This window comes from Pristiophorus japonicus, chromosome 2, assembly GCF_044704955.1.
Source record: "Pristiophorus japonicus isolate sPriJap1 chromosome 2, sPriJap1.hap1, whole genome shotgun sequence".
NCBI classification, from domain to species: domain Eukaryota; kingdom Metazoa; phylum Chordata; class Chondrichthyes; family Pristiophoridae; genus Pristiophorus; species Pristiophorus japonicus.
In genome coordinates, this window is record NC_091978.1 from 53,333,197 (window position 1) to 53,345,051 (window position 11,855).

Below are 11,855 nucleotides of genomic sequence, written 5' to 3' on the forward strand. Positions count from 1 at the left end.
CAGAATTTCTTCTCTCAGAGGGTTGTAAATCTGTGGAATTCTCTGCCCCAGAGAGTTGTGGAGGCTGGGTCATTGAATATATTTAAGGCGGAGATAGACAGATTTTTGAGCTATAAGGGGTTATGGGGAGCGGGCAGGAAGTGGAGTTGAGCCTGTGATCAGTTCAGCCATGATCTTATTAAATGGCGAAGCAGGCTCGAGGGGCCAAATGGCCTACTCCTGTTCCTATTTCTTATGTTATGTTTACAGGTCTCACCAGCAGCCGCGTTTGCCCGATGGTTGATTGACAGCCGAGAGTCTGCGCATGCTCACGCGAAATCGCTGGTTGTACCGAGTGCGGCACCGCGACCATTCTTTGTTGCCAAGGGTTATAATCGCGCATGCCCAGAGGACACCATCCACCAACCACCACAGGGAGCAGCGTTCAGATCCTGTGGTGCGGAGTGGGAGCAGGGCCTTCCAGGGAAAGGCGTTTGTGTCCGTTAAGGAGTCATGATCGGTGACGCAAAGTGATTTTTTTCCGCTTCGATTGGGCAGAGAATCGGGTGGAGGGGGGGGAGGGACAGATAGGGAGAGAATAAAGGGAAATCCAAACCCGAGAGTCCACCCATCCGGGCCCCGAGTCGCGCTTCTTCCGTTTGGGCAAGCACGCTCGACCGACGGGTGACCCTGGCCCACGGCTTGATTGACGGGAGCTTCCGACCAATAGGGAGCGAGCGAGACTGGAGGAGCGAGCTGTCGGCGGGTCCTCCAACCAATCGGGGAGCCCAAGGGGCGGGACTTGCGCTGGTGATTGTGTGACCCGCAGGGCAGCGACTTTCAGCAGTCCCTTGTTCAGGGCCTGGGACCCAGGGGAAGCTGTGGGCCTTTGTTCCTCTTATTGTGACAAGGCTCTTTGTCTCACAACCCACTGGCTCAGATTTTAATATAGACATTTTAAATCCATGAATAATGTGCTTCTGTGGAACAAAATATTTAATATTTGGAGCTAAAAGTAATCGTTTTTTCACTCTGCCGAATGTTTTATTAGTTTCAGACAACAACAATAACAACGTATTTATACAACAATGTGACTATTTGTATGAACAATTTTCTCGTCCTTCTGTGCCTGTGGTCCTCTGCCCGCCCCCCTCCCCCATTTGAAACCGGATGTGGGGCCCTGCAATTGGCCACGGTGATTCTGACCACATTGCCTGACTGAGCCGCAAGTCACCGAGCCTCCCATCAAGCCACAGACAGCCGAACCTTCCCCCTCCCCTCAGCTGCCGAGCCCTGAGCCCCCTGATGTGCCGCCAAGCTCTATGCCCCCCGCCACGCTCTGAGCCCCCCGCCAAGCCCTGAGCCTCCGTCCGAGCCCTGAGCCACCAAGAGGCAGAGATGGCGAGGGGAGGGGAGAGAGAGAGAGAGAGAGAGCCTTGGGGAGGGAGGTGAGAGGGAGTGAGATATGAGGGGCGGGGGTTGGAAGAGAGAGACATGGGGGGCGAGAGACAGAGGGGGAAAGAGGGACACAGGTGGAGGGGATTGGAGGGGAGAGAGGGAACACAAGGAAGATGGATCTCGTTCTTCCAACCCCCTTTACACCCACACCGGATTTCTCGGAAAGCCCGGTGTGTGTGTTACAAGGGACATTGTTGGAGTGGATGAAATCCAGAAGGCACGACACTGTCACTACTCACTTCATACCCAATAAACCTGTTAACAGTCCACACACAATGCCCCATCTATGCAGGGGGGGGGGGTGGGGATAAGGGTGAGGGACTTTGGCTGGGGGAGGGATGCACTTGCGCTAGGGTAAGGGACTTTGGCAGGAGGAGGGATGCACTTGCGCTAGGGTAAGGGGCTTTGGTTGTGGGAGGGATGCACTTGCGCTTGGGTAAGGGGCTTCGGCTGTGGGAGGGATGCACGTGCGCGTGGGTAAGGGGCTTCGGCTGTGGGAGGGATGCACTTGCGCTAGGGTAAGGGGCTTCGGCTGTGGGAGGGATGCACTTGCGCTTGGGTAAGGGGCTTTGGCTGGAGCTTGGGAAGCTTTTGCTGGGTTGTTCGAGATTTGTCCTCCATGGTTTCAGAAGTCGGAATGGATCAAATTACAATTTGCAAAGTCAGTGAGAACTTGGGCTGGGTGGTTTCATTTACACATTCCAGTGAAACTTCAGGGTGTGGCTTATCCCCCAAGGGGACCAATCAGCAATATGTCATGTGATAATGGAGAGCCAATCAGAGACACAATGACCAAATAGTTAATACAAATAGTTGTGTCCTTTATACAGCGTCTTTAACGTAGTAAAACATCTCAATGCGCTTCGTGGTCGAACCAGGACTTTACCAGGGTTTTAGCCTCAGCTGGAATCTTGTGTACAGTTCTGGGCACCACACTTTAGGAAGGATGACAAGGCCTTGGAGAGGGTACAGGGGAGGTTTACCAGGATGTTACCAGGGATGGGGGACTTCAGTTATGTGAAGAGATTGGAGAAGCTGGGATTGTTCCCCTTAGAGCAGAGAGGGTTAAAGGGAGAACGAATAGAAGTATTGAAAATTCTGAGAGGTTTTGATCAAGCAAGTACTGTTTCCTCTGGCAAAAGGGTCGGTAACCAAAGGTCACAGATTTAAAATAATTACCACAAGAACCATAGGGAAAATGAGGAGAATTGCTTTCACACAGAGGGTTGTTAAGGTCGGGAATGCACCATTTGAAAGGATGGTGGAATCAGGTTCCATAGGAACTTCCAAACAGCAATTGGACTTGAAGAGGACTAGTTTGCAGGATTTTCGGGATAAAGCTGGGGTGTGGGACTAAATTGGACAGCTCTCTCAAAGAGCCGGCACAGACACCATGGACCGAAGCTCCTCTTTCTGTGCTGTTAGATTCTATGATCAGTGTGAACACGCTGGTGTCTCTTAAGGCTCTTAGAGCTTTTAAAACTCTTCCCACAGTCAGAACATTTAAAGGGTCTCTCGTCAGTGTGAACAAGCTGGTGTGACAGGAGGGTGGATGACTCAGTGAAGCCCTTCCCACACATGGAGCAGGTGAATGGCCTCTCACCAGTGTGGAGGAGCTGGTGTCTCTTCAGCTCCCCAGAGCTTTTAAAGCTCTTTCCACAGTCAGAACATTTAAAGGGGTTATCATATAATCATAGAAGTTTACAGCACGGAAGGATATTTTGGCCCATTGTGTCCGCGCCAGCCAACAAAAGGCTATCCAGTCTAATCCCACTTTCCAGCTCTAGGTCCATAACCCTGCAGGTTTCAGCACTTCAGGTGCACATCCAAGTACTTTTTAAATGTGTGAGGGTTTCTGCCTCTACCACCCTTTCAGGCTATGAGTTCCAGACCCCCACAACCCTCTGCCTGAAGAAACTTCCCCTCAAATCCCCTCTAAACTTTCTACCAACTACTTTCTCTCCAGTGTGAACTCGCTGATGTTCCAGCAGGTCAGAGGAATGAGTGAATCTCTTCCCACACACGGAGCAGGTGAACGGCCTCTCCCCAGTGTGTAGGTGTTGGTGTCCCTTCAGTACCCCGGGGCTTTTAAAGCTTTTCCCACAGTCAGAACATTTAAAGGGTCTCTCATTAGTGTGAACAAGTTGGTTTGTCTTCAGGGTGAATGACTCAGTGAATTCCTTCCGACACACGATGCAAATGAACGCGTCTTCCCAGTGTGAACGCGTGGTGTCCCTTCAGTTCCCGGGGGATTTTAAAGCTCTTCCTACAGCGGAACATGTAAACTATATCCATTCAGCTCCCCGGGGCTTTTAAAGCTCTTCTCACAGTTAGAGGTGCAACGAGACCTGGGTGTCATGGTACATCAGTCATTGAAGATTGGCATGCAGGTACAGCAGGCGGTTAAGAAAGCAAATGGCATGTTGGCCTTCATAGCGAGGGGATTTGAGTACAGGGGCAGGGAGGTGTTACTACAGTTGTACAGGGCCTTGGTGAGGCCACACCTGGAGTATTGTCTACAGTTTTGGTCTCCTAACTTGAGGAAGGACGTTCTTGCTATTGAGGGAGTGCAGCGAAGGTTCACCAGACTGATTCCCGGGATGGCGGGAACGACATATCAAGAAAGACTGGATCAACTGGGCTTGTATTCACTGGAGTTCAGAAGAATGAGAGGGGATCTCATAGAAACGTTTAAAATTCTGCCGGGTTTAGACAAGTTAGATGCAGGAAGAATGTTCCCAATGTTGGGGAAGTCCAGAATCGGGGTCACAGTCTAAGGATAAGGGGTAAGCCATTTAGGACCGAGATGAGGAGAAACTTCTTCATCCAGAGAGTGGTAACCTGTGGAATTCTCTACCACAGAAAGTTGTTGAGGCCAATTCACGAAATATATTCAAAAAGGAGTTAGATGAAGCCCTTACTACTAGGGGGATCAAGGGGTATGGCGAGAAAGCAGGAATGGGGTACTGAAGTTGCATGTTCAGCCATGAACTCATTGAATGGCGGTGCAGGCTCGAAGGGACGAATGGCCTACTCCTGCACCTATTTTCTATGTTTCTAGAACATGTAAATGGTGTCTCATCAGTGCGAACAAGCTGGTGTGACAGGAGAGTGGATGACTCAGTGAATCAGGGGAATTGCAGAATTAGTGATGGGGAACATGGAGATGGCAGAAACTCTGAACAAATATTTTGTATCAGTCTTTAGGGCAGGGGACACTAAAAAATATCCCAACAGTGTATAGTCAAGGGGCTACAGGAGGGGAGGAATCACAATCACTAAGGAGGTGGTAGTCAGTGGATGACTAAAGACGGATAAATCCCTTGGACCTGATGGCTTGCATCCTAGGGTTTGAAGAGAAGTAGCGGCAGGGATAGTGGATGCATTGTTATAATTTACCAAAATTCCCTGGATTCTGGGGAGGATCCCATAGATTGGAAAACTGCAAATGTAATGCCCACATTTAAAAAAGTAGGCCGACAAAAAGCAGGAAACTATCGACCAGTTAACCTAAAATCTGTGTTTGGGAAAATGTTGGAGTCCATAATTAAAGGAGCAGTAGCAGGACATTTGGAAAAGCAAAATTCAGTCAGGTAGAGTCAGCATGAATTTATGAAGAGGAAGTCATGTTTAATAAATTTGCTAGAATTCTTTGAGGATGTAACGAACAGGGTGGATAAAGGAGAACCAGTGGATGTGGTGTATTTGGACTTCCAGAAGGCATTTGACAAGGTGCCACATAAAAGGTTACTGCACAAGATAGAATTTCACGGGGTTGGGGGTACTATATTAGCATGGATAGAGGATTGGCTAACTAACAGAAAACAGAGAGTCGGGATAAATGGTTCATTCTCTGGTTGGCAATCAGTAACTAGTGGAGTGCCGCAGGGATCAGTGCTGGGATCCTAACTATTTGCAATCTATATTGACGACTTGGATGAAGGGATCGAGTGTAACATAGCCAAGTTTGCTGACGATACAAAGACGGGAGGAAAAGCAACGTGTGAGGGGTACACAAAAAAATCTGCAAAAGGACATTTCAGGCAGTGCAATCCAGATCATGACCACTCACTGCATACTGGGTGGTGGAGGCAGATTGCACATGGGGATTCTAACCCTGGGACTATACATGGGGATTCTAACCCTGGGACTTTACATGGGGATTCTAACCCTGGGACTATACATGGGGATTCTAACCCTGGGACTGTACATGGGGATTCTAACCCTGGGACTGTACATGGGGATTCTAACCCTGGGACTATACATGGGGATTCTAACCCTGGGACTGTACATGGGGATTCTAACCCTGGGCCTATACATGGGGATTCTAACCCTGGGACTATACATGGGGATTCTAACCCTGGGACTTTACATGGGGATTCTAACCCTGGGACTATACATGGGGATTCTAACCCTGGGACTGTACATGGGGATTCTAACCCTGGGACTGTACATGGGGGCGGAGGGGGGGCAGGGGGATCAACCATATACGAAAGAAAGACTTACATTTCTATTGTGCCTTTTTTTTCATCATATCGCCTTTGGTTCTTCTGCCAATCACTTTCAGTCTGTGTCCTCTGGATCTTGACCCTTCTGCCAATGGGAACAGTTTCTCTCTATCTACTCTGTCTGGATCCCTCATGAGTTTGAACACCTCTAATGTTCAAATCTCCTCTCAATCTTCTCTGCTCGAAAGAGATCCATCCTGGCTTATCTAGTCTATCCACTTAATTGAAGTCCCTCATCCCTGGAATCATTCTCGTTAATCTTTTCTGCAGCCCCTCTAAGGCCTTCACACCCTTCCTAAAGTGTAGGGCTCAGAATTGGACACAATACTCTAGTTGAGGCCGAACCAGTATTTTATAAAGGTTCATCATAACTTTCTTGCTTTTGTACTCTATGCCTCTATTTATAAAGCCCCACGATTCCGTATACTTTATCAATCACTTTCTCAACCCACCGTGCCACCTTTCTCAATCTGGCCTGCCCCTTTAGAATTGTACCCTTTAGTTTATATTGTCTCTCCTTGTTCTTCCTACCAAAATGTATCACTTCGCACATTTCTGCATTAAATTTCATCTGCCACATGTCCGCCGATTCCACCAACCAGTCTGTGTCCTCTTGAGATCTATCACTATCCTCTTCACTGTTCACTATACTTCCAAGTTTTGTGGCATCTGTAGCTTTTGAAATTGTGCCCTGTACACCCAAGTCATTAATATAAAATAAGAAAAGCAGTGGTCCTAATATCGACCCCTGGGGAACACCACTATATACCTTCCTCCAATCCGATAAACAACCGTTCACCACTCCTCTCTGTTTCCTGTCACCTAGCCAATTTTGAATCTATGCTGCCACTGTCCCTTTTATTCTATGGGCTTCAACTTTGCTGACAAGCCTATTATTTGGTATCAAATGCCTTTTGGAAGTCCATGTACACCACGTCAGCCACATTGCCATCAACCCTCTTTGTTAGCTCATCAAAAAACTCGATCAGAATCGGCGGACGTGCGGCCAGGAAACCCAGGACAGGACAGGACCCAGAATTCCCCGCAGCCCTGGGGAGCACGAGCACTCTCAGCGGGGAAATCAACGCGTTAGATCGAGCGGTTTCTGGGGCGCGGGGAAGAGCGGGCTGTCAGGAAGTGTTTTATTGCACGCTGATGTAAGTCGGTCCCTGGCCTCTTGTGTTGTTCTGTTTGTTGCATCAGTTTGAGCTGGAGTGGGGATGGAGGAGATGCTGCTGGGTTTAACCCCCAGTACTTTTGAGGCCAGTTTCCGATGTGGTGTTGTCATGGGAGGTAGATTCTGGGGAGCTGACGTTGCTAAACAGACACTGTCTGCACAATGTAAAAGAGAATTGTATTAGGAACAAGTATTTCTATAGAGGCTTTTATTCTATTTTACTTATGCAGATGTTTTGAATTCATTTGTGGGGTGTGTGTCGTTGGCGAGGCCTAATTGTTCTTGAGAAGGTGATGGTGAGCCGCCTACTTGAACCACTGCAGTCCGTGTGGTGAAGGTACTCCCACAGTGCTGTTAGGGAGGGAGTCCCAGGATTTTGACTCTGCACCGATGAAGGAATCTATGTCTAAGTCAGGATGGTGTGTGACTTGGAGGGGAACATGGAGGTGATAATGTTCCCATGCACGTGCTGCCCTTGTCTTTTTCGGTGATTGATATCGCAGGTTTGGGAGCTTCTGTCAAAGAAGCTCTGTTCAGTTGCAGATGTATAAAGTCCCTCTCCTTTGATCCCTCGTCCTCCCACCTCTCTCTCCTCCCATTGAGGCCAGAGTCTTGTGTAGGCCCAAACCGGATGGCGGGTTCCCTTCCCTGAAGACGATTAGTGAACCATTTGGGTGTTTACGACAATCCGACAGCTTTTGTGATCATTTTTTTCTAGTGCCGGCCCCACAAATGACCAGATTCATTTAGCTCAATTACACAACTTGTCTTTGTATTTTTGTGTGTTCTCTCTCACACCCCCTGTTTCCTGTTATTAATTCATTTTACAGGGTATTAGAAGGGGAGGACTTGCAGACAGGAATCTCAAACCAAACATTATATCAAGATCTGACAGAATCACTCAATTTATCAGGACCTGACCATCATCATCCTCTGAACATGGAAGCAAAATGCACCATTCACAGCGGGGAGAAACCGTACATGTGTTCTGTGTGTGGACAAGGCTTCAGCCGATCATCTGGCCTGTCGAGACATAAGCGCAGTCACACCACGGAGAAACCATGTAAATGTGGGGACTGTGGGAAGGAATTCACTCATTCATCCAGCCTGCTGATACACCAGCGAGTTCACACTGGAGAGAGGCCGTTCACCTGCTCTGTCTGTGGGAAGGGATTCACTCAGTCATCCAACCTGCTGACACACCAGCGAGTTCACACTGGGGAGAGGCCGTTCACCTGCTCTGAGTGTGGGAAGGGATTCGCTCTGTCATCCAACCTGCTGATACACCAGCAAGTTCACACTGGGGAGAGGCCATTCACATGCTCTGAGTGTGGGAAGGGATTCGCTCAGTCATCTAACCTGCTGATACACCAGCGAGTTCACACTGGGGAGAGACCGTTCAAGTGCTCTCACTGCGGGACTGGGTTCAGGCAGTCGTCTGATCTCACTGTGCACCAGCGCACTCACACTGGGGAGAGGCCGTTCATCTGCTCCACGTGTGGGAAGGGATTCACTTGTTCATCCCACCTACTGACACACCAGCGAGTTCACACTGGGGAGAGGCCATTCACCTGCTCTGAGTGTGGGAAGCGTTACATTCGGTCATCCAGCCTGCTGATACACCAGCGAGTTCACACTGGAGAGAGGCCGTTCACCTGCTCTGAATGTGGGAAGGGATTCACTCTGTCATCCAGCCTGCTGACACACCAGCGAGTTCATACTGGAGAGAGGCCGTTCACCTGCTCAGTGTGTGGGAAGGGATTCACTTGTTCACCCCACCTACTGACACACCAGCGAGTTCACACTGGAGAGAGGCCGTTCACCTGCTCTGAATGTGGGAAGGGATTCGCTCTGTCATCCGGCCTGCTGATACACCAGCGAGTTCACACGAACGAGAGACCATTCAAGTGCTCTCACTGCGGGACTGGGTTCAGGCAGTCGTCTGATCTCACTGTGCACCAGCGCACTCACACTGGGGAGAGGCCGTTCATCTGCTCCACGTGTGGGAAGGGATTTACTTGTTCATCCCACCTACTGACACACCAGCGAGTTCACACTGGGGAGAGGCCGTTCACCTGCACTGAATGTGGGAAGAGATTCACTCAGTCAAACAACCTGCTGAGACACCAGTGCACTCACACTGGGAGAGGCCGTTCACCTGCTCTGTGTGTGGGAAGAGATTCACTCAGTCAAACAACCTGCTGAGACACCAGTGCACTCACACTGGGAGAGGCCGTTCACCTGCTCTGTGTGTGGGAAGGGATTCAGTTGTTCATCCCACTTACTGACACACCAACATATTCACAATGATACGAGTTCTTTTAAATATTCTGACTGAGAAGACATTTAAAAGCAAAAAGGATCTGCTGGGCCCCCAATGCACTCACACTGGGGAGAGGCCTTTCACCTGCTCCATGTGTGGGAAGAGATTCACTCGGTCATCCCACCCGCTGACACACCAGCGAGTTCACATGTGACTGCAGGGGTTCGATTCTGCAGTTAATCACATCCAGGACTGAACCATATTCATTCTGGAGTGATTATCTGCAACATCTTTTTGTGCCCTTCTGCGCATGCGCGCTCGGCGCTCAATCTGTTTGCACATGCGCAGTGCGACATAGGGGGAAGCCGGAAGTGGGGCCAAACTGTGAACCACGTGGAGCTCATCGCCGCTGGAGCTGCTTTCCAGGTTTTTAGATTATCTCCAGGGGTTTTGCCTAAAATATCGCTGTGATTATCTACACAAACATTTTTGCGGCCTTCTGTAGGAGAGAAAAAAAATCATAGTTAGTGAGACTGTGGAGAGAGAGAGAGTGGGGAGAGAGTGAGAGACTGGGAAGAATGAGAGAGATTGGGGAGAGAGAGAGACTGGGGAGAGAGAGAGAGAGTGAGGAGAGAGAGAGTGGGGAGAGAGAGAAAGTGGAGAGAGAGAGAGAGAGTGGGGGACAGAGAGAGAGAGAGTGGGGGACAGAGAGAGAGAGAGAGTGGGGGAGAGAGAGAGTAGGGGGGAGAGAGAGAGTGGGGAGAGGGGGAGAGGGAGAGAGAGAGACTGGGGAGAGAGAGAGATTGGCTGGGGAGAGTGAGAGTAAGACCGGGGGAGAGTGAGCGAGAGACTGGGGCAGAGAGAGAGAGAGAGAGAGAGACTGGGGAGCGAGTGAGAGACTGGGGAGCGGGAGAGAGACTGGGGACAAAGATTAAGACTGGGGGAGAGTGAGAGAGAGACCGGGGGGAGAGAGAGAGAGAGAGAGGGAACTCAGGGAAAATCGATCAAGTTCTTCCAACCCAACCCCTTTACACCCGCATCACATTCTCCCTCTCCTCCCCCTGCACCTGGTTGATTTCTTGGAAAACTCGGTGCGTGTGTGACAAGTGACATCATTGAAGGAAGTCATGAAACTGTCACTATTCACTTTATACCCAATAAACCTGTTAACAATCCGTGACCCACACACAATCTATCATGATGCGGGGGGGGGGGGGGTTAAGGTCAGGAACATGGGAACATGGGATGGGGAAGAAACTTAGGCTGGGTGGGGCAGGAACTTGGGCTGGGGGATGAGGCAGGAACTTGGGCTTGGAGAGGGGCAGGAACTTGGGCTGGGTGGGTGAGGGCAGAAACGTAGGCTGGGATGGGGCAGGAATTTGGGCTGGAGGGGGTCAGGAACATGGGCTGAGATGGGGTCAGGAACTCGGGCTGAGATGGTGGGGGGGGAGGGGGGGGGAGTTTTAACCTGTGAGAGTGAGTTCTCTCTTGTCTGGAGTCGGCAGTCAGAATGGCTCGAAATATACTGAACCCAGTTTGGAACAAGGTGAGTTCAGTTTATAGGAGAATAGGAACAAATACCACCAGAATTGAGGGAGTCAAAAACAGCCATTAGAGAAGCTCAGAGATATTTGGAAATGGAGATGGTGCACAATTGTGGTAATAATAACAAAAGCTTTTCCAGTTACATCAGGAGTTAGAAAACAGAGTTACATAGAGTTACACAGAATTATATAGTGTGTGCAGCACAGGAACAGGCCATTCGGCCCAACTGGTCTTTGCTGGTGTTTCAGCTCCACATGAGCCTCCTCCCAGCACTTTTCATTGAACCTATTAGCATAACCTTCTATTCCTTTCTCCCTCATGTGCTTATCTAGCTTCTCCTTAAATGCATCTATGCTCTTCATCTTAACTACTCCTTGTGATAGAGTGTTCCATATTCTTGTCTCTCTTTGGGGAAAAAAGTTTCTCCTGAATTCCCTATTGAATTTATTAGTGACTATCTGATATTTACGACCTGTAGTTTTGGACTCCCCCACAAGTGGAAACATTTTCTCCATGTCCACCGTATGTAACCTTTTCATAACCTTCCAGACCTCGATTAGGTCATCCATTGGCCTTTTCTTTATTCTAGAGAATAGAGCCCAGCCTTCTCAGCCTTTCCTAGTAAGTATATTCTCTCAATTCTGGGATCATCCTTGCAAATCTTTTTTCCATCTTCTCCTTTGCCTCTATATCCTTTTTATAATATGATCAGAACTGTGCACAGTACACCAAGTGTCACCTAATCAAGATCCTTTACAAGTTTAACATAACTTCTCTGCTTTTCAATTCTATCCCTCTAGAAATGAACACCAATGATTGGTTTCCTTCTTTTAAGGCCTTATTAACCCACGTCGCTACTTTTAGTGATTTGTGTATCTGTACCCCTAGATCCCTTTGTTCCTTTACCCCAGTTAGACTCTTATTT

At 49.1% G+C, this 11,855-nt stretch overlaps 1 protein-coding gene and 1 pseudogene across 1 annotated transcript; one reads left to right on the forward strand and one right to left on the reverse strand.

Annotated features, from left to right (window-relative positions):
• Positions 1–423: 423 nt before the first annotated feature.
• On the forward strand, positions 424–9,529 carry LOC139237871 (zinc finger protein 229-like; annotated as a pseudogene).
• Positions 2,859–6,525, reverse strand: LOC139228105 (zinc finger protein 664-like). Its single transcript, XM_070859293.1, has 3 exons — positions 6,398–6,525; positions 3,393–3,672; positions 2,859–3,116 (listed from the first exon to the last, which is right to left on the reverse strand). Exons 1-3 carry the CDS (start codon positions 6,523–6,525, stop codon positions 2,859–2,861), a joined length of 666 nt encoding a protein of 221 aa, XP_070715394.1.
• Positions 9,530–11,855: the final 2,326 nt, after the last annotated feature.